General features: G+C 41.4%; 1 protein-coding gene across 1 annotated transcript in view; it reads left to right on the top strand.

Moving 5' to 3' along the window:
- Nucleotides 1-20,845, top strand: part of LOC124613832 (titin homolog) — a 1,109,199-nt gene extending 1,088,354 nt beyond the window's left edge. The window contains exons 34-40 of the mRNA XM_047142555.1: nucleotides 942-1,084; nucleotides 6,510-6,834; nucleotides 11,427-11,568; nucleotides 11,975-12,174; nucleotides 12,372-12,524; nucleotides 17,960-18,083; nucleotides 19,513-20,845. Coding sequence (XP_046998511.1) covers nucleotides 942-1,084; nucleotides 6,510-6,834; nucleotides 11,427-11,568; nucleotides 11,975-12,174; nucleotides 12,372-12,524; nucleotides 17,960-18,083; nucleotides 19,513-20,364 — 1,939 coding nt within the window. The 3' untranslated portion in view covers nucleotides 20,365-20,845. The remainder of the gene's footprint in view (nucleotides 1-941; nucleotides 1,085-6,509; nucleotides 6,835-11,426; nucleotides 11,569-11,974; nucleotides 12,175-12,371; nucleotides 12,525-17,959; nucleotides 18,084-19,512) is intronic.
- Nucleotides 20,846-26,882: the final 6,037 nt, after the last annotated feature.

Below are 26,882 nucleotides of genomic sequence, written 5' to 3' on the forward strand. Positions count from 1 at the left end.
ACTTTCAATAATCTCTACAAAAGGATGGCCATGACTAACAATCACCTATACCTTTCACGAATCACTTACCTCACAAAAATCTTGGTTACTCGAACTACTGCAATACATAGAGTGGCAATACTGCCAGCTAAATAAAGGATTCTAACTACTGAAGGCACTAACTACTGATAGGCATACTTAGCGAATGAAAGATTTTGATAAAGAACAAACAATGTATTTACCTTAAGTGTTCAGAGAGAGAGAGAGAGAGAGAGAGAGAGAGAGATATATATATATATATATATATATATCAGTTCATCACATCCAGTCTTACAAATTTACTCTCTGATGGACACACGTCCAGATCACCCGCTCTCAAAACTCCGCCCTCCCTCTTCCAATATCCACCACTGCTGGCGGCTCACCTCCAACTGCGCAATGCTACGCCCTTGTTAACAGCCAACTGCCCAACACTACAATAGCAGATTCCAACAATGCAAACCAGCCACAGACTGCACACAGCACAGCCAGTGACTTTCATACAGAGCGCTACATGGCGTTACCAACATAAAAACCTAAACGGCCTACTTATAAGACTTTAATTATAACTACCCAGTATTTCGCTTCACTGAAGTGTTTTAATTGAAATACTGTTTTTAATTTTTGATTCACTGTTTTACCCAAATGGGAGGAGAGTGGCAGGTGTGTGTGTGTGTGGGGGGGGGGGGGGGGCAGCGCATTTTGTAGGCTTTAGAATAAGGTGGTGGTTGGGGAAGCCATTTAGGAGGGGGAAGGTGTTCTACTTTGTCTACTTGCCACGGGGCTATACTTTCGCCCCTGGATGTTCCATACGACCGTACCTTCAACTTCGTTGGGAGTGGACGGTGTGGTGAGGTAAGGGACGCCCTCGGGAAGAGCGCGATGTGAGAGGTGACCGCGGCCCGCGGCTCTGGCTGTTGCAGCTGCCTGTCGCTGTCGCACCACGTGTCGGGCCTGAGCGAGGGCTACGACTACCAGTTCCGCGTCCGGGCGCACAACCGCCACGGCGCCAGCGAGCCGGGCCTCGAGACGCCGCCCTTCGCAGCTGCACGCGTCGCCACACCAGGTGAGATTAAGACTACAAATATCCAACTATTTCGCAGTCACACGTCGAGCTCGAGCACGTACAACAGTCGGTCAGCAACGAGTACACCCAAAGGGTCACAACGTTGAATGGCGGCAGCACCATCGAGGCAATCTGTACTTCGACCATATTCGCCAGGTACGCAACACTCATCGTGAACTGGACGCTAGTGTAGTAGGATAATCTGGAAAGGAAAGGCAGAAAAGTCGTGACACTTCACCACGTACTTCCACCTCGCAGTGACGTCTGCAGGTACTTGCCCACACAGCGATGGGAGAGGACTCTTGCAAGTGAGGCATCTACATGGATACTCTGCAAATCACATGTAAGTGCCTGGCAGAGGGTTCGTCGAATCACACTCACAAGTCTCTATTATTAAATTTCGTATAGTGGGCGGAAAGAATGGACACCTATATCTTTCCGTACGAGCTCGATGCCCTTATTTTATCATGGTGATCGTTCCTCCCTATGTAGGTTGGCGTTAACAAAACATTTTCGCGTTCAGAGGAGAAAATTGGTGATTGAAATTTCGTGAGAAGGCTCTGCCGCAACAAAAATCCGCCGTTGTTTCAATGACATCCACCCCAAATCATGTACCATTTAAGTGGCACTCTCTACCCTATTTCACGATAATACAAAACGTGCTGCCTTTTTTGAATTTTCTTGATGTAGTCCGTCAATCCTATCTGATAAGGAGCCCACACCGCGCAGCAGTATTCTAAGAGGATGGACAAGATAGTGTAGGTTTTGGCGTCGTACGGCGTTTCCCCCGCCTTACTTACATCTAGGCCTTGTCAACCTTCCGTTCACGGACGTCGCTAAATTCTTGCGTCTTATGTTTGACAGAAAACTGTGCTGGTCCTCCCACGTTTCCTGTCTTTCGGCTCGCTGTCTGTGTCCTGAATGGTACCGCCTGGGAAGCGGACCGAGTGGTCCTTCTCCGCCTCTTTCGCGCCTTAGTGCGCTTGAAATTGGACTAAGGATTAGTTTACTTCTCTGCTCGGCCGTCTATTCTTCGGCGTCTCGACTCTGTCCACCACCGTGGATTACGTTTAGTGTCTGTAGCTTTTTACACCAGCCCTGTGGAAAGTCTTTATGCTGAGACTGCTGAACCTCCGCTGTCCAATCGGCGAGCTGTCCTTCTGAGTCGTTACGCTAGCCATCTGTCTTCCATGCCTGCTAATCCGGCCCATGACATTTTTTTCGACGCCTCCTTCGATTTAGGGTATGCAGGCCGCCCTTCCTCCCTACTACCACCACCGGGAGTCCGCTTCCGTCAACTGCTCCATTCTCTTTCTTTCCACTTTCCTAAGACTTTCTTGACAACTTGGGTTACAGCACCGCCTTGGCTCCGGCCCCGGACCTGCCTCCTCCGTGACCTTTCAGTTTCCCAAGGATGGTACCCCTTCTCTTATTTATCGTCGGGCATTTGCTGCTCTATGCGCACAAATGAAGGATGCCACATTTATTTACACTGATGAATCAAAAACTTCGTTTGGTGTTGGGAGTGGCTATATTGTTGGCGACACCTCAAATCGATTTCGGCTTCCCGACCAGTGTTCGGTTTTTACTGCGGACATTTACGCTGTTCTCCAGGCTGTTCAATACATCCGTCACCATCAGCGGATACAGTATGTTATCTGCTCAGATTCGCTCAGCTCTCTCCTCAGTCTCCAAGCTCTCTACCCTGTCCACCCTCTGGTCCACCGGATTCAGGACTGCCTGCACTTGCTCCACTTGGGGGGCGTCTCTGGATCCCAGGACATGTTGGTATCTGTGGAAATGAGGCGGCCGATACAGCGGCCAAGGCTGCAGTCTCTCTTCTTCAGCCTGCTATTCGCATGATTCCCTTCGCCGATCTGCGAAGTGTTTTATGTCATCGTGTTGCTCTTTTATGGTACGCACATTGGTCGGCACTTCGGAATAATAAATTGCGGGACGTGAAAGCTCTTCCCTGTGCTTGGACCTCTTCCTCCCGAACTCGTCGTCGGGAGGAGATAATTTTAACTAGACTCCATGTAGGGCACTGTCTTTTTAGCCATCGACATCTTTTAAGTGGCGATCCTCCCCCACTCTGTCCCCACTGGTCTCAACTGCGGACGGTGATACCTTTTACTTGAGTGACCCTATTTCACTCCGTTACGCGCCCGTCTACAGCTGTCGCCTGATATATCTTCCATTTTAGCAGATGACACGCGCTCATCCGATCGCGTTCTCGAGTTTATTAGTGCCAGTGAGATGACGTCAGTCATTTGAAGCTCTTTTTGGGGACAACCAACCCCCTTCTATAGTGGTTTTTTAAGCTTTCCCTCTGTTTTTAGTTTCCCCACTTTTTTGAGTTTCGCTCCCATTGCTGCTAGTTTCCAGTTTCGTTTTTTTTTTTTTTTAACTTTTCCTGAGTCACAGACCGGGCGCTAATGACCGTAGCAGTTTTGAGCCCTAAAATCATAACAAAAATATATAGTGTAGCAGTTTCCTAAGTATCCTGCCAATAAAACGCAGTCTTTGGTTAGCCTTTCCCATAACATATGCTATCTGTTCCTTCCAATTTAAGTTATTCGTAGTTGTAATTCCTAGGTATTTAGTTGAATCTACAGCCTTTAGAGTTGACTGATTTACCGTGTAACCTCTGTTTAACGGATCCCTTTTAGCACTGATGTGGACCACCTCAAATTTTTCGTTATTTAGGATCAATTGTCAATTTTCGCAGTAACAATTCACAGCGACCTTAAGTGGAATGACCATTTAAAACATATAATGGGAAAAGCAGACACCAGGCCAAGATTCATCGGAAGAATCTTGAGGAAATGTAATTCATCCACGAAAGAAGTGGCTTATAAGGTGCTCGTTCGCCCGATTCTTGAGTATTGTTAATCTATGTGGGATCCCTATCAGGTAGGACTGATAGAGAAGATCCAATGAAGAGCGGCATTTCGTCACGGGATCGTTTAGTTGGCGAGAGAGCGTTACGGAGATGCTGAGGAGAAAATACGAGAAATTAGAGCCAATACAGAGGCTCACCGACAATCATTCTTCCCACGCACTATTCGCGAGGGGAACAGGGTTGGAGGGATCAGATAGCGGTACAGAAAGTACCCTCCACCACACACCATTAGGTGGCTTGCAGAGTATGATGTAGATGTAGATCTTCAAGCTGAACAAAACTCTACCCCACCTGCAACCTGACTCTGACCATTGCGACAGTCCGAGCAGCCCTCTTCGATTGTCTGCAGATGATGCTGTCATTTACCATCTTTTGAAGTCATCAGATGATCAAATTCAACTGCAAAAGATTGACTGTATATATTAGTGCAAAAAAATGGCAATTGACTCTAAATAAAAGTGCGAGGTCATCCACGTGAGTACTAAAAGAAATACATTAAATTTTGACTACACAGTGAATCACACAAATCTCTTGGTTGTCAATTCAACTTAATACCTAGGCATTACAATTACGGGAACGATAGCATAGATAATGTTTCGGGGAAATCAAACCAAAGACCACAGTTTATTGGCAGAACACACGGGAAATGCAACATGACTACTACAGACACTGCTTTTAATACGCCTGTCCGACCTCTTCTGGAGTATTGATGTGCAGTGTGGGCTCAGCATCAGATAAGATTGACGGAGGACAACGAAAAAGTTCAAACAACAGAGACTGTGCCACGGATGTGATACGCAAATTGGGGTGGCAATCGTTAAAATAAAGGCGTTTTTCGTTGCGGCAGGCTCTTCTAATGAAATCTGAGTTACCAACTATCTCCTGAATGTGAAAATATTTTGTTGGTGCGCATCTACACAGGGAGACATGATCAACATAGTAAAATAAAAGAAATCGGAGCGTCCACGGAAAGAGTTAAGTGTTTGTTTTTGCCACACACACTGTTAGTGTGAAACAGCAGAGAAATATCTTGAAGGTGATCCGATGCCAGGCACTTTTTGTGAATTGCGGAGCAATGATGTAGATATGGAACAGAAGTGCAGTGAGGAAATATATTACAAAAATCATGATTGCTAAAGCTGTAATGAAACTATTTGTGATTTATTACTTGCCTTTGTTCATTCCACCTTGATTTGTTTCGTTATAACTTTTTCACGGTGAATATGTTTAGTTCATTTCCATTTATTATATAAATTTTAAATCGGATGACAGTTCTTAGAAACATCACCCTACTCCGGATACGCATTACTTGCTTATTGTTTGCCAGCTATGGTACTTTTCTATACAGAGTAGGTAGGTCAACAGCCATACGAAACTTCGATGTCGTATTTTCTTAGTTTTTCACGTATATGCGTCATAATCAAGAGAGAAAAGTCGTTTCATCTGCCCTCGGACGTTGAGTGAAGATCCAATAGCGGTCGTGGCCAGAATACAATGACTTGTGCGTAGTGCCCAATACAAATTACGTGATGTATTGCTCCAGATATTCTGTTTTTATTAATGGACCCAGATTAATCCTTAGCACTGCTACACTATCAAATCTGTGTGAATAAGGATCAACAGGCTATTTCATACACGAGACAGGATTAAACTTTTAAGTAGCCAAAGTCGATAATTGAAGTCTTGTAGCTACGTAACGCCAAAAAGATTTCAAAACACAACTGAAGTTGAAAAAATATTTCGCTAACTGTTCACACACTGCCTCCAGCTGGCTCCTGACAGCATCTCCTTTCAAAAAAAAAACAAAAGTTCAGGGTCAATAGGGAAAAAGTCAGAGAAAAACACCACATACAAATGTAATTCGCCAGCTTCAATTAAACCTCGCTGATTCTGCTTCATTCATCAAATACCACATCCCTGTCAGCTACTGGTTCTGTGATCTTGTATAAGGGCTCTGTCTGCCGAGCACATGAACACTAGTAAAAACACAACTCGTCTAGAAAAATCAGAAAATGAGTTCAGTTTTTCACATCTGCATCCAAGAATGCACTTCAGATTCTTGTATTCTTTCCATATTTGAAGAGTAACTTTGCTGGTGAGGAATGACTCTGGAAAGGACATCTTCACCTAAGAGCCGAGGCCGATTCCTACAGCTTACGAACTCCAAATTGTTCCATGAAATTATCTAATTCACAGCTGTTTTCTCAGTCAGTTTCAGAAGCAGAAGTCATGCATTTCCAAAGGGCATTTCTTGAACCCACTGATGGCACTATTCTGCAGATTGCTGCATCCTAGCAGGACTTTGAGAAAGTTCCTTCACTACGGGTTACGGAAAACAACCGCCATTCTGGGAAAGTACTCTTAAACCAGTCCTATACGTCTTGACCGCAATTAATTTAGAAGTCTCGTCATCTTCAGATCGCACAAATTTTCCCCATCTCCTGGATACTGGAAGCTCGATCTACCGTCCACAACAGCGGAAAGGACGAGCACGTGACGTTACAAATTGGTTGTTGTTTCCAGACGGGGTTAAGCTGGAGGAAGAAGAAGAAGACGTCCCGGAGGAAGAGGACTGGGACTCCGAGGAGGTGTCTGCGGGCGGCGACTTCGCGTCCGGCTACGAGGTGCTGCAGGAGCTGGGCAAGGGCCGGTACGGCGTGGTGCACCTGGTGCGCCACCGGCGCTCGCAGCGCCTCTTCGCCGGCAAGTTCCTGCGCTGCGTGAAGGCTGCCGACCGCGACAAGGCGCGCGCCGAGGTCGACATCATGCGCCGCCTCAGGCACCCCAAGCTGCTGCGCCTCGCCGCCGTCTTCGAGGCGCCGCGCGAGGTGGTCGTCGTCACCGAGTAGTGAGTAGCCTGCTCACTCTGAAGCGCACGCAGTACTCCTGTTCATCTGTTTATAGGCATACTGGACAAACACTTTGTCACCCTCCGTCCCTCCACTCCCCCCCCCCCCCCCCACACTCAGGGGAGACAACACTAATACCATGCATGGGCATCTGCAAAAATTTGAAATTGCCGGGGTGGGTGGGCGGTGGCAAACTCGAAAATTGCAGGTTTTTTTATATAATTGATGCAGCAATTGCCAACAGTATTCTGTTGGTGAAATAATCCACGTAAAGCTAAAATTGTATAAATGAGAGGTTTACGGGAATCACAGGAAATATATTCTAGAAATGTACAAGAATCGTGTAATGAAACTGCCTGGCAGATTAAAACTGTGTGCCCGACCGAGACTCGAACTCCGGACCTTTGTCTTTCGCAGGCAGGTGCTCTACCAACTGAGCTAACCAAGCACGATTCACGATCCGTCCTCACAATTTTACTTCCGCCAGTACCTCGCCTCCTACCTTCCAAACTTCACAGAAGTTCTCGTGCGTAACATGCAGGACTACCACTACTGGAAGAAAGGATACTGCGGAGACACGGCTTAGCCACAGCCTGGGGGATGTTTTCAGAACGAAATTTTCACTCTGCGGCGGAGTGTGAGCTGATTTTGAAACTTCCTGGCAGATTAAAACTGTAAGCCGGACCGAGACTCAAACTCGAGACCTTTGCCTTTCGCGGGCAGGTGCTCTACCAACTGCGAAACTGCATGTTTCACAGGAGAACTTCTGTAAAGTTTGGAAGGTAGGAGACGAGGTACTGGCAAAAGTAAAGCTGCGAGGACGGGGCGTGAGTCATGCTTGGGTAGCTCAGTTGGTAGAGCACTTTCCCGCGAAAGGCGAAGGTCCCGAGTTCGAGGCTCGGTCCGGCACACAGTTTTAATCTGCCAGGAAGTTTCAAAATCAGCGCACACTCTGCTGCAGAGTGAAAATTTCATTCTGGAAAAATTCTGTAATGAATAAAAACACTGTGTTCCAATTCTGAAGGGCTGGGCTGGGCTAGGCAGTGTGATAAGCGCCCACTCTTGACCTCCCCCTCACCCTTATGGATGCCTATGATGCCATATAACGACACCTAGCTCTGGAAATGGCCTCAATTCTGCGACAGAGAGGACCCAAAAGTTCCGTCAGGTATTATGTATTCAGCTGCAGTCACCACCTTCACAGATTGATCCAATTGAGCTAAGTTGCGTGGATGTTCATTGTTAGGTTTCACCCACTGTCCCAAATAGTACTTCAAACATTCTGTTGGTTCAGGATTGGGTGATTTAGTGCATCATTCGAGAAACAAAAGTGTACCTGGACATTTACAAAACCAGGAGTGTGTACAGTTTTGTGAATATGGCGTTCATCATCTTGGAAGATAGCAGTGTTGGCAGCGTACTACTCATGAATATGCAAAAGAGCAACAATAAGTCACTAAGAAAAAAATTGACTCTGTGACATTGTGTGTTTTTTAGCTGCTATCCAGTTTATTTGGCCCATTAAAGACGTGCAGCTTTGTGCTGCTGCACACAATAGTCTTCTGTGAGGTACCCAACTCCAGGTGCTCACTGACTGCAGTTTCCTTCGCAATGTCACACAGAAATTGGTCAACACGAACCAGCATTTGGCGACATCAGCAATTCCTGTCGCGTTTGAAACAGATTGTCATTGACAAGTCGTGACACTAGTCTCCAGTCTGTCAGTTAAGATGTTTTTACAACCAGTATTATTAAGCAATATTATGTTGACACGCCAACGAATCTCTCAAATCCAAATACATTAGCTCCTTTCGCCATTGTTGTCTCCATGCAGAGCCACCTTCCAGCCTCAGTTGCAGACACCTGGCTGGCACATTACAACACTTCACTGTCTCGACTTGCATCAGTGTTGCTCACATGACACCCATAGAAGTTCTACGGCACTGTGTGTCCAACGTCTTCTTTTAAGGAGTAGTCTAATATTTGACAAGAAAATTAAAGACACTGTTTGTGCACCACTATTAGCAAACACGAGACCCTCAGTCCATTGGATATCAGGCACCATCCCTTAAACTACCTTCGAATTTGTTTTTGCAACCTACATTTAAAGAGTTCCTCACCACCTGCCATCCTCATATGTTCTCTCCTTTAGCCTATTTGAAACTACTATGTGTGAAATAATCCCTTCAATGCATACTGATGACACACAGTGTATCATTAGTGAGCTAGTAATTGAAGTTAACATGCAATAGCATGAGTAACGATATTTCTGAGCTTTGTTGTTAAGAGTGATTATTAAGATATGCATACAGGATACCTTGCATGGACTTTGAGTCATATACACGTGCACACATTCCACCATATGAAGAGAGTATATTACTTGAGATTCATGCCATGATATCTTAAATGTATGTGCCAAAGAATTTAAACAATGGGAAGTCTACAGTGGAATAACATTATTATGAAAAGGAGGTGGAAATGGGGTGCACGCACACACAGACCCTGCAGACAGAGTGTGACTGCATTTAATGTGAGCAGCGATCTGCAGTGGGTGATGGTGGTGGGGGGGGGGGGGGGGAGGAGGGGACTAAATAGATAACATGGGATGGGGTGAGGAGGGGAGGGGTACCAGTGTAAGGACTGGGGAAGGTATTGTGCTGCCCGTGGCATCATACACAGATGTGGTGGTGACAGGGTAAGGCTTCTATGTGCTAGGTGCGAGGTGCAGAGTGATGAGGCTATGCAGGGGAGGGGAAAAGGGGGGAGAAAGGAGGAATGAAGAACAGAAAAAGGAGTGGTGAGGGGAGAAGGGGTAAAGGCAATGGGTGTATTGGCAGAACAGGTGATCTTTGTTGTGCTGGAGTGGGAGCAGGGAAGCAGATACCTAGGTGGAGGACAGTCTAGTGAAGGCTGTGGCCATGGAGGTTATGGAAATAAAGTATATTTTGTAGGGAGAATTCCCATCTTCCCAGTTTACGAAAGCTGGTGTTGGATCTAGAGGGGGCAGGCTGTGAAGCATTCACTGACATGTTCTTCACTTCAATGATTGCTTCACAGCCTGCACCATCCGGATCCTTTCTACAAACACCAGCTTTTCTGAATTGTGCATGTAGGCGTTCTCCTTATTACATACCCTAAATTTCTGTAAGCCACCTGGTATTAGCCTTGGCTAGTCCCTGTCCTCCACTACCTATTCTCTTTCCTGCTCCCACTCCAGCACTACACATGCCATCTATTCTGCCAATGCACCCGCTAGTGTGTTCCCCACATCTGTTTATCTCCTTTCCCATCTCTCTTTTCCACTCCTGTCCCCACCACATACCTGCATGCTCTCACAGGTAGCACATCACCTTCCCCCCACTGCCAGCCTACACTTGTAACTCTCCCCCCCTCCCTCCCTGCCCCATGCTACCTACTTACCCCACCATCATCTTCAGGTTGCTGTTGAAATCAAATCAGATGCAGTTGCAGTCTGTAGTTGGGCCATTGTGGCCAGAAACAGTGCCCATATTCTGCAGTTGGGCCATAGTGGCCAGAAACAGTGCCCATATATGTGTGAGCTGTGTTTGCATGAATAAGGCTTTTTAACCAAAACATTAAATGTTTAGCAGTCTTTTCATAGTGCCTGTCTGCAACTTATCACATTTATGTGATGACTAATAATCTATCCATTTTGTAATATTGTTGGCAAGGATTTTAGTTGTGTGAATGGCTACCAAACTACTTTCTTTTCTCTTTTTCATAGTTAAGTGATGTAACAGGTATTGTAAACTTAACATCAATGACGGCATCACTTCACCCATACTGCAACTTAATTGAATATGTATGCAGGCAGACAATACATTTGGAGTGCTATAGGACCATATTTATAAAAATTAATTTTAAACCATTGTTACATAATATGAAACTATAGAAATCATCATAAGACTTGCAGACTGCACTCTTACTGGCAATTTTTTGCAGCTAGTTTTTGCCATGATGAATTTACAAATATAGTAAAACACAAAATGGACAAAAGTGAGACACTCTTAGTGAATAAAGATCATGGAATATCTTCATTCAGTTGAAAAGTAATGAGGTGGCAGCAAATTTCTTTTAAACATTACACCTGGTGAACTATTTTGTTTTGCCATGCTACTAAACCAGCTTCCTCTTTCTGTATATATACTCTGCACAAAGTAACATCTTACTTGATGGGTTGTAGTATGGGGATACTTGCCCATTGTTTCACATTACTCCATTCAAATCTCTACTGCTAATGGAGTTTCCATGCAGAGACTGTTTATATCTCTAAGCACAGCTGCCTAAGTAATTTAAATAAAGATTACTCTTAGTTGCTGTCCATGCATAAGAAGAAAAGTTTTGATGCAAACTGACAGTTTATACGAGAAATTGAGAAACACTTTGCCAATGAGGACTTCTGCTTCTGGTGGTCTTGAATGGGCAGAACTGTGTGCTGTTATTGTGAGTAAAATTTAAAGTAGTTTCTTTAGACCAATGTTTTCCATCCCAAGATTCTTCAGCCCCTGTCCCCCCATCCTGAATTTCTGCTGTTAGATTTCATCTTAAATTTATTCTCTTGAATTTTCAGTATATCTGGAGGCGAGCTGTTTGAGAGAGTAGTCGCAGATGACTTCACATTAACTGAAAGAGACTGTGTGCTCTTTATGCGTCAAATATGTGAGGGAGTCCAGTATATGCACCAGAATTCTGTTGCACATCTTGATCTGAAGGTAAGCAAATTCATTTTATTCATCTGCATTCTAGATAGATGTTCTTATAGTTCACCCTGAATAACACAAAGCTATGTATATTTCACTGTAGGTAGTAAACTTTTACATACCAGGTACTGACAAAAACAATTTACTACCCAATGTTCAGTATTATTTCATGAACTACTGCAAATAGAGAAGGCCTCAAAAGACAGCCTGTTAAATTTTCCAACTTTCATTTCTTAAGTAAGAAGACAGATTAAGCTACAGGAAAGGAAATTTAAAATGAAGGAAATATCTAAAAGTTAAATTTCGGAGTACTGCATAAATAACATACTTCATATCTTACTAGCATACTACTGTCTTAGCTTATAATTGTTGTTGTAAGTATAATCTAAGTAATTTAATACAATATTGGAATTTGCAGCCAGAAAACATCATGTGCCGTACACGTACATCTCACCAGATCAAGCTGATCGATTTTGGTCTTGCAAGAATCTTGACACCAGGGAAACCAGAGAGAGTTCTGTTTGGCACCCCTGAATTCATACCACCAGAAATTATAAATTATGAGCCCATTGGTTTTGAATCAGATATGTGGTCTGTTGGCGTTATCTGCTACGTCCTGTGAGTAATCAGTGGTCTCAATTTGTTATAGTAACTCATGTGTATTAAGGTTTGACATGATTTACATAAGCTGTAGGAGAAATTATATTGAATCAAGTGTTTTGGTTAATTTGCTGTTAAAAATTGTGCATGTGTTAATTGATGTTGGAATACCTTTAGAAATGATGTTGTGTTCATAACATATGGATTGTTCACAGGCTGTCCGGCTTGTCACCATTCATGGGTGACAATGACATAGAGACATTTGCCAATATAACGAGAGCAGATTATGATTTTGATGATGAAGCTTTTGATGCAATTTCTCAGGATGCCAAAGATTTCATCAGTGAACTTCTAGTAAAGAGAAAAGAGTGAGTAATAACACACAAACCACTGAGCATTTGTTAATAGTGCAGCAAAAACTTACTAGTACCTTTCAACACACAAATCATTAAACTTTGCTCTTCTAACTATTAATTTTGGTTAAATATGATAAACCATTGCCATCAAATTAGTTTTTTAAACTATGGTTCATTTATGTTCAGTGGAAATTACTGGACTAAATTAAATATTTAGATTACCTAAGTCACTCCATAATTCATTCTTACTGAAAATCATGTGAGGCTTTGACATTAAAGTAGACAGGTGATTTGATGATACACTATAAATGATACTTGCACAGTTGCTGATATATCTGACATGTTGGTTGGCTGAGGTGGCAGTTTTATTGAGCTATAAATGTCACATAGGGTTTCTGAGCATCATTTGACAAGGCATTCCCTTGTTGAAATGTAATGGTGAGAAAAATCTTACAAAAAGGCAGGACTTAAAACTTTGCTGCTTTCTTAATGTGACACTTAATGTTGAAAAGTAGCTAAGAGTTCTATTAATCACTGTAGATATTACTCTCTGATCCAAAGTCAAATTCCAGATGTTATCACTGTTCATGATGGAAAAATGATTATGCACTGTTGCAGACTGAGGCTTCAAGGGATGCAGTCTGTCAAATTTTCTTGCTTAGTTATAATTAAAACTGCCAATGGCCACACATGCAACTAGTAATATTAGGTTCCAGCTTCTATAGCATCATACAAAAAACATATCAATCAAAATAATCCTTTTTTGAATGAAAATAATAAATTTTTGAAAATACAATGTAACACCATAGATAAAAAATCTACCCACCGAGTGGCAGCAGAGAAAAGCACATACAGAGATTAAGAAAATTTTCAAGCTTTCAGAGCCAGTGGCTCCTCCTTTTGGAAGAAAGTTTGAAGGGGAAGGAAGAGGGATAAAGGAAAATGACTGGCAAAGTTTAGAAAATGGGGTTATCTACAGAAAAGTCACTCAAATCTTTGGGTCAGCAGAGACTTACTGGACAGAATGACAAGGGAAGCCCAATTGTTGAAGACTGCACTGGACGAGATATGAGAACCTGAGAGCTTAAAGGTGGAAGACATAGTAATAAGGAAGACAGATTACTGACAAAACATCATGCAAGAGTTAATAAGAATGGACAGCTATGATGAGGGAGGTGGAGAAAAATAGGCAAGTTAGAAAATAAGATTAAGAAAACTAAAAGGGTGTGAAGAAATGAATAATTACTGAGTAGTGATGTTGAGATCGGGAAATTAATGTATATTAAGATCAGGTGAGTGGTGAGAACAAAGGACATGTTGTAATACCAATTCCCATTTGCAGAGTTCTGAGAAACTAGTGTCTGGGAGGAGAATCCCGATGGCCCATGTGGTGGAACAGGCACCGAGGTCATGACTGTGGTGTTGTAGAGTAAGCTATGCAACAAGTTATTTTGTGTTGCAAGTGTACATCATCTGTCTATAGTCATTCATCCTAAGGTGGTAGTCATACTAAAGTAAAAGATTCACAGGTGGCTCTCCCTTTGGTAGTATGTGTTTCACCATTTACAGAACTGGTATAGGTGGAGGTGGGAAAGTGCATAGGACAAGTCTTATAGTGGGGAAGGAGCTGTAGGGGTATGGAAATGGATGCAGAAGGAGCTTAGGGTCTGACCAGGAGACTGCGTGGGCACGGAGGAGGAGGGAGGGGGGGGGAGGAGGATTAGGAGGAGGAGGAGGAGGAGGAGGACAAAAAGCTATTAATGGGGTCGTGGGCAAAATGTTGAGCATAATGGACCTCATTTCAGGGCATGCTTTGAGAAAGTCATAGGCTATTCAAAGTAGCTGATTAATACATTGAAGCCCAGGATAATACTGAAAAGTTGATTAAGGTGAGCAAGAAGGATGTCCCACACACACCTCCACCTTTTACCTTCTTCCTAAGATCCCCAAACCCAACCACCCTGCCTGTCCTGCAGCTGTTGGCGTCAAAGCACATACTGACCTCTGAACACCACTTAACTGACACACACCAGCAAACTATGGTACAAAGACTTCCTTCCAGTATTAAAGACACCAACCATTTCCTAGATTCTCTGAAATCTATGCCCATTCCACACCCATCACACATCTTGCTTGTCACCACTGATGCCACCTCCCTTTTTTCTTTCTTTTTTATTATTATACCCATGTACAGGGTCTCTTTCTGAACTGTACAGTTTCATGCCCCCTCCCTCCCCCAATCATTGCAATTTTGTGGTCAGACCCTATGCTGCTCCTACATTAATTTCTATACCCTATGGTCCCACCCCTGTGACTGTTCCTTCTGTAGGACTTGCCCTATCAACCCTCATACCAGAACATATACTATCAAAGGGAGAGCCACCTGTGAAGTCGCATGTTGTGTACCAGCTGTTATGTAAAACACCTTTGTACTTTTACTTTAGTATAACTGCCACCAAGTCATTACTCAGGATGAATGGATACATATGGCATATGTTGGCAATACACAGCCTGTTAAAGAGCTTACTCTAAAACAACAGTTGTGACCTCTGTGCCTATTTCACCACATGTGCCATCCAGATTTTCCCCCAGATACTAGCTTCTCAGAGCTCTGCAAATGGAATTGGTATTATATGTCCTTGGTTCTCATTACCCACTTGGCCTTAATTTATGTTAATTTCTTCAGTCTCAGTATTTATTCCCAGTAAAAATTCACTTCTTCATTACTTTTTCATTTTCTATACTTTACTTTGACCTGTCTATTTTTCCCCACTTCCCCCATCTGTACCACATACAATGCACTTCCTATTGACTCTTCCACGATGTTTTTTTTGTAAACCCTCGTTGCCAGTTTTGTAAAGGCCTCGTCGCTACTGCTGTGGAGGCAGAGTTGCCACTGCTGTTATGGCAGGCAGGGTTTGTGAGTTATGAAATGGCTTCTGGTGCTGTGCACTGCTAAGAAAATTTCTCCCTGCCACTATTACACAGCTGTGCCCCAGGGACAGGTAACAGGCTAGAAGAATGAAGGTTCTACAGCACTCCAACAAATTAGTAACGAAGTCACACAAATGCGTTAAAAGGTTTATTTATCTTTGTAACTAGTGGAATAATGTAGTCTGCAACAGTGCATGTAATATAGCACAAAAAGGACCTCTATGGCTAAATGTAAATAATTGTAGGTAAACTTCACAGTAAATAGCAAATGCAATTTACAATGACTGTCTGTTCACATCTAAGAGTTCACTAGATGTCATCCCCTGTCTTTCAGCACTGGATGATGATCTATATCCAAGCGGGCTAGAGCTGCTCTTTTCTATCTTCCAAGTAGGCGTCTGTCCGTTGTCATCCTGTCATTGGCAGATTGTACGCAGGTGGCAATTGGCCAAGGCAAACTAGATATCTCACCTTCAGTGCCACCCGTGGCACTGGTGGAACTTGCACGAGTGGCGAGTCTCTGTGGCACTGGCATCAGCTCACATCTTTGCACCTGTGGTGCTTTTGCCCTGGCTGTGTCTTGTTAAGATGACACAGCAGTTTTATCGGTAATCTGTCTTCCTTATCATCCTACTTTCCACCTTAAATCTCTCAGGTTCTCAAATCTCGACTGGTGTAGTCAACAATAATCAGTCTTTCCATCTCATCCTGTCCAGTAAGTCTCCACTGACCCAGGGTTCAGGGTGACATTTCCATAACTATCCCCATTTCCTAAACTTCATCAGTCCTCTTCCTCCACCTTAAACCTTTCAGCCAAAAGGAGCAGTCACTGACACTGAAAGTTTGTGAATTTTCTTAACCTTTGTATTTTTTCCTCCTCGCTGCTGCTGCTGTGTAGAGTTTTTATTTATCCAGTTACATTACACCAAAAGAATAGCATGACCACTGACTTAAGTACTAAGAATTTTCATTTCTGGCCCAACAGCAGTTAAGTTTGTAAAGTTGTAGGCAAATTATACACTTCCATCATCACAATGGTTTTAATCACAGCCTCCCGTATATTTTCTCAAAATTTTCAAGCCACCATTACAGTGACTTATGGTTAAAGTTCTGTAAAAAGACTAAGTATGCATGCACATACCACATACTAGTGACTTTTACATACTTTGAAGTGATCACTGTATAATGATGGCAACGGGATGTGAACTTTCTCGCTCAGAATGTCCTAGAGAACTATTTAAGCCTAAACAGGGGGATATAAATATGGCACTTATTGACTTAGAAAAGACATTTGGTACTGTTGCTTGGAATAAACTGCTAAATGATCTTGAAAGTCATGTATGCTGTTTGAAAAACATAACAATGATATTGTACGTACACAAAAATAGAAGTATGGTGGTACAAAGTAAAAAAAGCTACTACAAAAAAGGTGCAGAACAAGGTTGCTCCAACACTATATTTGTTTGGTATTTTGGCTGAGAACAGTGGGTACCTTCACAGCAAAAATATTCAGAATAACAGTAAATGATTACTAACTGCCAAATGGGTGCAATTAAGGAATTAGATAACTTTTTTAGAAAAGCTTAAATTATTGCAACAGAAATCTTGAATCAGTAAATTAACTTAATCCCTAACAAGAATTGGTGGAAATTAAATAAAACTTAATCAGTTTTGGCATTTTGTACTGCAGTTGTGGGATATAATGATATTGCATGGAAACAAGACAGATAATAACAGTACTAAAATTTACTTTTACAGAAAACAGAAACATTATAAACTTTTGAGTGTAAAGGGAAAACTGCTTTCTAGTATTCATTTGAAGTATGCCGCATTACTGTGTACATGGATTGCAGGCTAGAGGTGCTTAGCTGCACTGTAAGTGTGAGCTGAATAGATGAAAATCCAAAATGTGTTTCAAGTAATCAAGGAGCAAAACTTTACTGTCCATAGGAAGAAAAAACTGACTTAACAAATATTAATGCCAAATCTCAAGAAAACAAGCATGAGGAGCGCAAAACAAAAATAGTATGTGTATATATTGAATGTTAAGCAAATTATCAAGAAACATATCAACACAAAAAAGGAAGAGTTGCAGTGAGGCATCACATGTACTGATCTACTAATGTTGTAAACAATGGATGTAGGAAACTCTTCTTTTTCATAACATTGTCATTTTTCCATCCTGAGTTTTCCACTGTTTGATTTCATTAATAGTTTTATATTGCAATAAATTACTTGTCTCCCCTTCTTGGTAGTAAGATCCTCAGCACTGGCTAAGTTAACCTTTGATGTCTCTCAACCAATTAATCTTTACAAAACATTAAATATGCTATTTTGTAACTTATGACACCATGTGCAATACGCTTAGCTCTACACCTCTCGTCTCCCTACTCACTAGTCTATCTGCAGATAACCCTTAAAAATCTGAAAATATGAGAGAAATATACTAATATTTGGTTTTGTCATTCATAATCTTTCATTTTAAATGTTGTTTTTCTCCTATCTGTCATCAGGAAAAGGTTGACTGCTGAACAGTGCCTGCAACATCGCTGGTTAACACAGATGACAGATGCAATCAGCTGTGTCAGGCTGTGTACTGATAAACTTAAGAAATTCATTATACGGCGCAAGTGGCAGGTCAGTAGCTATCTTAGTCATTTTCTGTGACCTGAACATGTGTGAAAGATTTAACAATGCATTTTCCAATAGGCACTCTTAGTTTGTGCAGTGACGTGTTTGTGTGATGGATATTATACGCAATGTGTGTAATACTACTGCTTTGTCCCCCCTCCCCCACATATTACTTCTGTTTTGGTTCACAAACACGAAATAGATTTAGCACATCAGATTTGTTACACTGATGAATTGTTACTCCTTTTGAAATGAATAATTCAGTATAATTTATTGAAACATTAGAGTAGCGATTCATTGCCCAGATCTGCCTCAAAGCAAAACGGGATGTCAAAAAAAAAAAGGAAGTGTAGTTATCAGTAGTATCTAATAAATGCTGAACTTGAGATGGATCACCTTACTGTCACTGCACTGTTTAGTGTGTGTTAATACATTTTAGTAATCAGTATAAAATCTAAGCAGAGGCATTATAAAATGAAATTTGTCTTGAGCAAAACTGTTTGATTATTTTAACAATGCAAGCCTTTTACAGTGTAGGTAACTAATGAATTTTTGATCCTTGCATTAATGATAAATAGTACATAAACTCTTAAATAAAATTACAGTAACACTGTAGTTTCCAAGCATGCATCTTACCTGCATTTTTAAAATTTGGGACAGGAGAATTAGTTGAGAAACATTTCCTGAACTTATAACCACATCATGACACACCTGGACATTCATACAAATAATTAGACCTATAAAATTTATGCTGTATATCTGTAATATCCTTTTCTGTTGTTCATGCACAAAGGCATTAGGAACACATGAAATACTAACATCAGTGACATGCTACAGTTTTGTGAGCTTGAGAACAAGATTTGTTAAATGTTCTTTTTTTTATCAAACACATTACTTTCACTCAGTGTCAGTGAAGAATTCATGTCTTGCTTCATAAAGGAACAGAAACCTTCTCATACTGCAAGATGAGTTTTTTCCTTCAATGTCAGGAAATGAATAATTGTGTGATTCTAGTGGATATCTACTGCTAATTCTAATACTGATACCCTTTGTTCTCTATTCCATAATTGGCTAAAAATGAAGCAAGAACTCTTTGCTGCACTAATCCCAGTAAGTCTTCCCACATCATACATTTCCAACAATTGTTAGCCATCACATAAAAACTGAAATAAATACTTTTGGACAGATAGAGACAATTCTTTCTATGAGCACTCTTTTCCTTAAGGAGAGAGAAATGAAATTTGATGGCAAGGGAGTAAGACAGTGAGAGGAAGCGAGAGAATAATGTCCCGTGTAGCTACATGGGTCAGTTGAGACACAAACAGTGACAAATAATGACAAATATTTTAAAGACAAATTTGCTAATGTTTTGTTTGTGCATGTGTGTTTTTATTACTAATGCATGCTGTGTGTGTTTTCACTTACACCTATATAGAAAACAGGCAATGCAATTCGTGCTCTGGGTCGAATGGCTACCTTGTCAGCTGCAACGAGACGCAATTCGACAGCTAGTGGAGGTGGAAGCTCACCTCGACCCAGCCTTTCAGGACCGGATGAGGTAGCAGTAGTTGCTGCTGCAGGATCCAACAATCGGCGGCCTCGAGCTTTCAGTGAGCGCAGTGACAGTGGTATAAGTGACTGCTCTGTCAGTGTACCCTATGCAGCGGGGTCTCGTTGTCTAGCTGTCACTGAAGAACACGAGGAAGAAGAGGAAGGTAACACAGGTAGTGAAACTGACAATGAGAGTACTTGTGCAGCTAGAAGCAGCAAAACTGCAGGAGCGCACTCAACAGATAGTTTTGTGACCAAAAATGTTGAATGTCTGGAAGTTCTCTCTGAGAAAATAGACAATATTGCAGTGGATGGAACAGAGGAAGCTGAAAATAATACTGAAATTGCACTGTCCCTGACAAATAGTGTAACACCTGTTAAGAACTTAAAATTTGCTATGGGAGATGATAACAAGGATGATGATTGTGACATTAATGATTTTAATTATTCTTCCACAGCCTCCATGCCCTCCAGCTGTAACAAGAAGACAGCCAGCCTGAAGCACCAGAATTCTGCAGATTCTGGAGTGCACCTTGAGGTGGTAAGCAGCAGCAGCAGGAACTCCTGCAGTGGCACCGTTAAGAGCAAGGTGACAGCATTCCAGCAGATGGCCAGTGCTGGCAACCGTTCTCCTGTCACAGGTGAAATGGCAAAAACTCACTCTGGATCTGCTATTACTGCCTCAAGAGAACACAGCACCAACTTCCAGAAAGCAGCCGCTTTCTGGAAGAGGTAGCACAGGACAATAAATGTGTGCATAAGTACAAAGTGCAGCTGTCTTTCTGTGAATATGAACTATTTATATGTTGATAAGTTATTAATAACTGTACAATAATTCTGACAACTCAAAGCATGTTTAAATCTAAATTACAATGAATTCCATCATGCCATATACTGTCTAAAGATATATACAATGATGAACAATATAAACTACTACAAATGTATTTTTAAAAAAATTATTTCTTCGTGGAAAATTTTCTGTTTTGCTCGTTGTCAAGTGTGCATGTTCATATAAACTTTTGTTGTTTGAATATTGCAAAAGTTTGTGATTTGTACATAGCCAATACCTCAGTTTCTGTAACATCCATTTCAAAAAATGTATGTTCCCGTCAGTGTATAGCATAGTCAACCATTAGCGCTCTACCTGTTCACAAATACAAAAAGCTGAACTGTAATGTTCTTAAACCAAATTTAAAATAAAATTTATGATACTGTCATTTGCATGTTTAATAAAATAAAAACATAGCTGTTCCCACATATTACCTAAATTTTCAAGTGTCAGTTCAATCATCCACCAGCTTACAGTTGTGCCCTTGCTGTTCACGTAGTACACTGGACCCAACAGACAATGTTAATATGGGTCTTATGGTTTTGCAGATGAAGCTGTTATCTACAATGAAGTACCATTAAATAAAAGCTATTCCTACCCATGCATTTTGTGAGATTTCAATGTGCAAATATCAGTAGCTTGCTTTAAATGCCAAAAAGGTAAAATTGTACCAGTCACAAAGGCAAAATCTTAGTAGCTTATGACTAAAATATCAATATGTCGCAACTGGAATCACACAACTTATAAAATGCGTAAATGTAACAATTTGTAGGGATATAAAACGTAATTATCGTATAGACTCAATCGTATGTAAAGCAACTGGGTGGCTTTAGTGGCGAGATACTAAGAAAATGCAAGGAATCAAAAAGAGATTGCCTACAAAACACCTGAGTGACCCGTCCTAGACTTTTGCTCAAGGACTAAGGAATATTGACCATATACTCATATGTACAGCACAGTATGTAAAGTGTGTGCATTCATTTTTCCACACACTATCACACTAGTGTTGAAAATAACGATACACATGAAAGCCTAATTACAAAATTTCAAGAACCAGCAATAAGAAACATACAATCCCGGCCTGTATACTGCTCCTGTAGGGACTCGAGGAAATATTAGTCAGAGGCATTTAAGCAATCATTCTCTCCATGGTCCATAAGTGAACAGAAGGGGGAAGAAACATTAGTATACCATACTTTCAGCCATGCACTTCACCTAGTTGCACCTCCCACCTGACCCCAAGGAGCTCACGGCTCTTTCACAAGTTCATGAATGAATGGCACACATATGGCCCCAAATTATTGCGGCCCCTTCTTCCTTCCCGGGCTGCATTCCTTCTGTGCCCCCTCCCCCTCCCCCTCCTCTTGGCATCCTTGCTTCCTTTGGCCTGGCTATCCTAGTTTCTGTTGACCCATATGCTTTAGAAGTATCGTGATGTAAAGCTGTATGTCCTGCCATCCATTTGCATTTCAGGCATATGTCTTCCCACTACAGTGGACCTCCTATGCCATGAACATGGATGCCCACTCCATGAAGGGAGCTGCTGTATTCTGCCACCCATGTACGTTAATTGTCATGACCATTACTCTCCACACTTGCTGAACTGCCCATGTTATAAAAAAGTAAAAGAAGATACAGGAGTGGAAGTCCCTTTAGTGTTCATCCTACACTGATGCTCATCAGAAATATGATCATCTTCACCCTGTGTGTGATGTCTAACTTTGCCTCAGTTACATCCTTTTCCCCTCCTCCCTATTCCAGTGCCAACCCCCTCTTTCCTCTCCCCTCCCTCGTAGTTATCACACCCACCATTCTAAGTGCCACTTCACCTACAAAGCCAGAAGTGTCCCTATTCCTTAGCATTTGCCTGTGATATGGGCCATCTTGAGATCCCTCCCCATGGCATCTCCCAGGCAGGATGCCTGCTGAAATACGTCAGCTGTCATAAATCAGCCACAGGGTCACCCATTCTTTGTTCCAGATCTCACTGAAGCCTCCCCCTCCCCCTCCCCCTCCCCTTCTCCCTGTCACACTGACCTGAGGAGGAGGAGGAGGAGGAGGAGGAGGAGGAGGAGGAGTCCCGGTACAAAGCCCCTCCAGTGGCTCTGGATATGTAAACTCCACCTCACAACTGGAGTCTGACCTCTTGTTTACGGCTGTAGCCCCATTCTTTTTGGTGACACATGTGACACTGTGGCATGACCAGCTTCAGCCCATCACCTTCCAGAGTTGCAATTTCTTATTTCCTTTTACTCCACAGCTTGTGTTGATCTACAGGAATCTCATTTTACTGAAGCTTACTCACTGACCCCTCACAGGATCTGCACTTTGTAGGAACTTGGTCGGCCCTTTGAGAGCTTCCTGTGGCACTCGCAGGGTGGTCCATACAGACGTTTCAGTATGTGGATCGCCCTCCGTACCACATTGGAAGTAGTTGCTGTCGGGGTCCAATGGACCTCTGCAGTCATGGTTTGCAGTCTCTAGCCCCATCCTGACAGGCCACTTACTCTGGCTGCCTTAACTACCCTCCTTCAGCAACTCCCCCATACCTTCCTTCTCCTCCTCAAGGATTTTAATGTCAATCACCTCATTGAGGGTCAGTGCATTGTCATCTAGTTGTGGTCTCCTCACTGATCAGTTTCTTGCAAACCACGACCAGTGCCTTTTTAATTATGGCTTTCCTACCCTCAGTACTACCACTTCAGCACTTTCTCTGCCATTGATCCTTCGCTCCCTTCCCTTCTACCTTCACTATACTGGTCGCTGCATGATGACCTCTGTGATAATGATCACTTCCCATGTATTCTCTCATTCCTTTACTGCCTTCTGATGGCCACATTACACCACTGGACTTACCGCAATACTGATTGGCCTCTGTATACTTCCCAGGCCATGTTCCCCTCTTCTCCTCCCCCCCCCCCCCCCCCTTCTGTCAGGTTGTAACACTACCGCCCTGCTCGGACGTAGGTTAGCTCTATAAAGCCTGTACTGTAATAAGTTCACGGGCTTCACCTTATAAACAAGGATTTTTAGTACATTAGTTGACCGCGTGTACCTAATCGAAGCAAAATCGGACTTATCTTCAGTCAATAACTACAGTGACGCATCAAGCAAATGTACAGTATAATTATTCTTTCGCGTGGACAAGAAGTACACACAGTAGATGCTACCTATAAATAACAATTCGGTCGCCAGCCTACTTAGGCAATTAGTGAGTTTTTTCCTTGTACAAGTGGGTGCATGTACAAGCATAGTAACACGTAGTAACGATACGGTATATGGCAAAGTTTGGAATCCGAAAATTCCACTGAACTAAAGTTTGCTCTTTTTGTACTAATTTGGACGAACTACATTTACACAACACCACACAGTAATGATTACTACTAACTACATTTTTGTATGTTGAGCAGACTGACATCGGGCATAGATTACCCTATAATTAGCAGTTTTGAAAGCACATATACAATGTTACTATTAAAGATGGAAAAACACTAATACACTTAGGTATAATATAGAATTTAGCTTTACTGGTCAAATCTGAGCAGTACACATCAAGGTTTTAACGAATTGATAAGAGAAAAAAAGGGGGGGGGGGCCCTGAAACTGTTATAGTGGTTATACTGAAACTGTTAAGTACTGAAGGCAAATTAACACACAAAATTTATCAATCTCTGGATAACTACTCTTTTGTCTTACTTATGAATAATTTAACTGTCATTATTTCTGTTTCAAATTAATTAAATAACATCGCTAACTCAATTCAAAAAACTCTCTTCCAATTTAGTCAAGCTTTTGTTCTTTACCAACATTTGCAACAACATACAGAACTATAGATTCCTTTATGGCATAGATTACTCTGCTGATAATTTTCATCAACACAAACATTAAACTTTCTATTTAGGATACTCGGATTGCACAATACGAGGTAAGGATCCTGTCTAGGTCAGTGATCAGGATAAGTCATGGCTAAAGCAATTCTGGTAAAAGTCACGTTATTATTGAACCATTAGAAACAGTTTCGACACTGGTCCACACAGATACACTTCTAAAGATGAAATAAATGTTTGACCTGTGCAAGTCGGTGCGGCGGATGGCGGGCAGCGAGATAGCGGGCAGCACGGCACACATACAAGCACGGCTAAGGCTCACACAACATCGGCACTTTCCATCTTCTTAGCGTCGTAATTTTTCCAATTTTGTGCCTCAGAATATAGCCATGCCAAGTAGTCGTCGGAATCGGTTCATCCGAGGCTCAATGGAATCCACTTTTCCTGGGTAGCCTCCTCGGTACAGTACGTGTACTTCCGACTGTTGCTCGCCTCCGACTGTGTTACTGAGCCCGTTGTGCAGAACCGCGCTAGTGTGCGTTTTCCCGCCTCGCCTGCCTCCACCTTTTCCCGCTCCCCTACAGGTAGGGTATTCACCACAGGTTTTCTACTACACATATCCTAACGCATTACCTACGTATGGACCAAGTGTATAAATTACAATTTTCACATCTTACAATAGTTTTAACACTAAATACACTTCCCTTTGATTATCACATTATTTGAAATCTAACAGAAATAATAATATTCGTTTCAAAAGTTACACACAGTTTCTTTAACATGACACGAAAAGAATCGAAAAAGAAATTCAACACATTGCTATTATTAATTTATCTAAATTCATAAAGAAAAAAATTTATTATACGTATAATTGTCGTTACACATGCCCCTGTTTCCAGAAAATTTTCTTAAGTCCAAATTTTATGGGAACACTAAATCTTACAATTATACAGTGGTTCCGAGTCTTTACTTAATTGTCCAAAAAGATTTACACTACATATTTCCTTTACTCACTGTATATAGGTTTACACTTTTTTAGCATATCAAGAATAATTACTTGTCATTTACTCAAGTGCCTTTTGCACAGTCCAACTTCCCATCATAACATCACTAAAATAGCAATTTACTCATTTTTTCTGAATTTCTCAAAGAAATAATTTAAAATTCTGGAATACAAACATTTAACTACAAAAACAATTGCATATTTTGTATACACTATAAAATAATTTATCGCTGCATGCTTTGAATAGCAGTCCATTTTCTTACTTACTAAACAAAACACACACACATATATTCAGAAAATTAACTACACATATTTGCTGCCTATTATGCGGATTTGGGCAGTCCTTTTCACTTCATATGGTGACATCTCCTGGATCACATTTACAATTTTCCATCGATTATTTATCTGCCCTCATTGGTATTTGGCAGTCCTTCATATTATGGTTCATACACTGCCCATTTTCATTTTGACAGTCCCATCTTTTATCTGACTGATAGCATTTATCCTTTCTTTTCAGTCCTTTTCTCCATACATTTTTACAGTTACAGTACAATTGGTAATCTGAAACTCACATAACTACATTAGCACACTTTCAAGGGTATACAGACATTTACAAAGATTAGATACATTTAGAATAATTTGGGTTCAGCATAAGATACAGCACATTTACTCGTTCCTAGGTACATACAATTTTAGGTCCACAATATTTCTTACGCCTAAAGGTCTTTTGGATTTTGGGTAGATCAGGTAGTAAGCATTGTCGTGTGGAATATTCTGTATTACATATGGTCCATTATAAATATACTTAAATTTTGAAATTTCATGGTTTAGTTCACTAGACTTTTCGTGGGTTTTTAAAAGAACATAATCTCCAATTTTAAATTTTGAAACTTTTAAATTTTTATTGTGTCTTTTAGATCTAGATTCAGCTTTTTGCTTTGCCCTTTTTATCACCAATTCTTTCTTTTGATCCAATCCCAAACTTGTACAAGGTGGAAACTCTAGTTTTTCTTCAATTAAACTTTTACTTCTGCTGCCTAACAAAATTTCTTCCGGTGGGAATCCTGTAGTTTCATGATGTAATGTGTTCATGACATTCTCAAAATTCAATATAAATCTGCCCCAGGCTCTAATTCAACAAACAATAATTCACTTTCAGATAAAACTGAGTTACAGTAATAATAAAGTCATGCATAATATTAATAATATATAAAAATACAACATCCTGCCCCCTAATCTCTTTATTAACAAGGCAGTCTTTTCTGGTTCATAAAACAGTCACTTAAGTCTGGTGGCTTCTTAGGCTTCTGGAGTTCAAAGTCTTTGCTTACTTGAACTCTTCGCAAAATAAACACAGAGTCGTCCGGTGGCTCTTTCTTTCTTTGTTCGGTCTCAACGTCTGGATTTTGCTTTGAAGTTTCTTCCTCATTAGGTACAATGCCACAATTAACTGCATCCCTATTATTTTCACTGATTTTCTCATACCCTCTTTCAGTAAAAGTATATTCATTTTCCTTTACACCTGAAATTTCATCTTCACTAGAGTCATTACTACTCTCTTCCTCAACATCAGATTCACTTAAGCACGCTACTTT

The sequence above is a fragment of the Schistocerca americana genome, chromosome 4 (assembly GCF_021461395.2).
Source record: "Schistocerca americana isolate TAMUIC-IGC-003095 chromosome 4, iqSchAmer2.1, whole genome shotgun sequence".
NCBI classification, from domain to species: domain Eukaryota; kingdom Metazoa; phylum Arthropoda; class Insecta; order Orthoptera; family Acrididae; genus Schistocerca; species Schistocerca americana.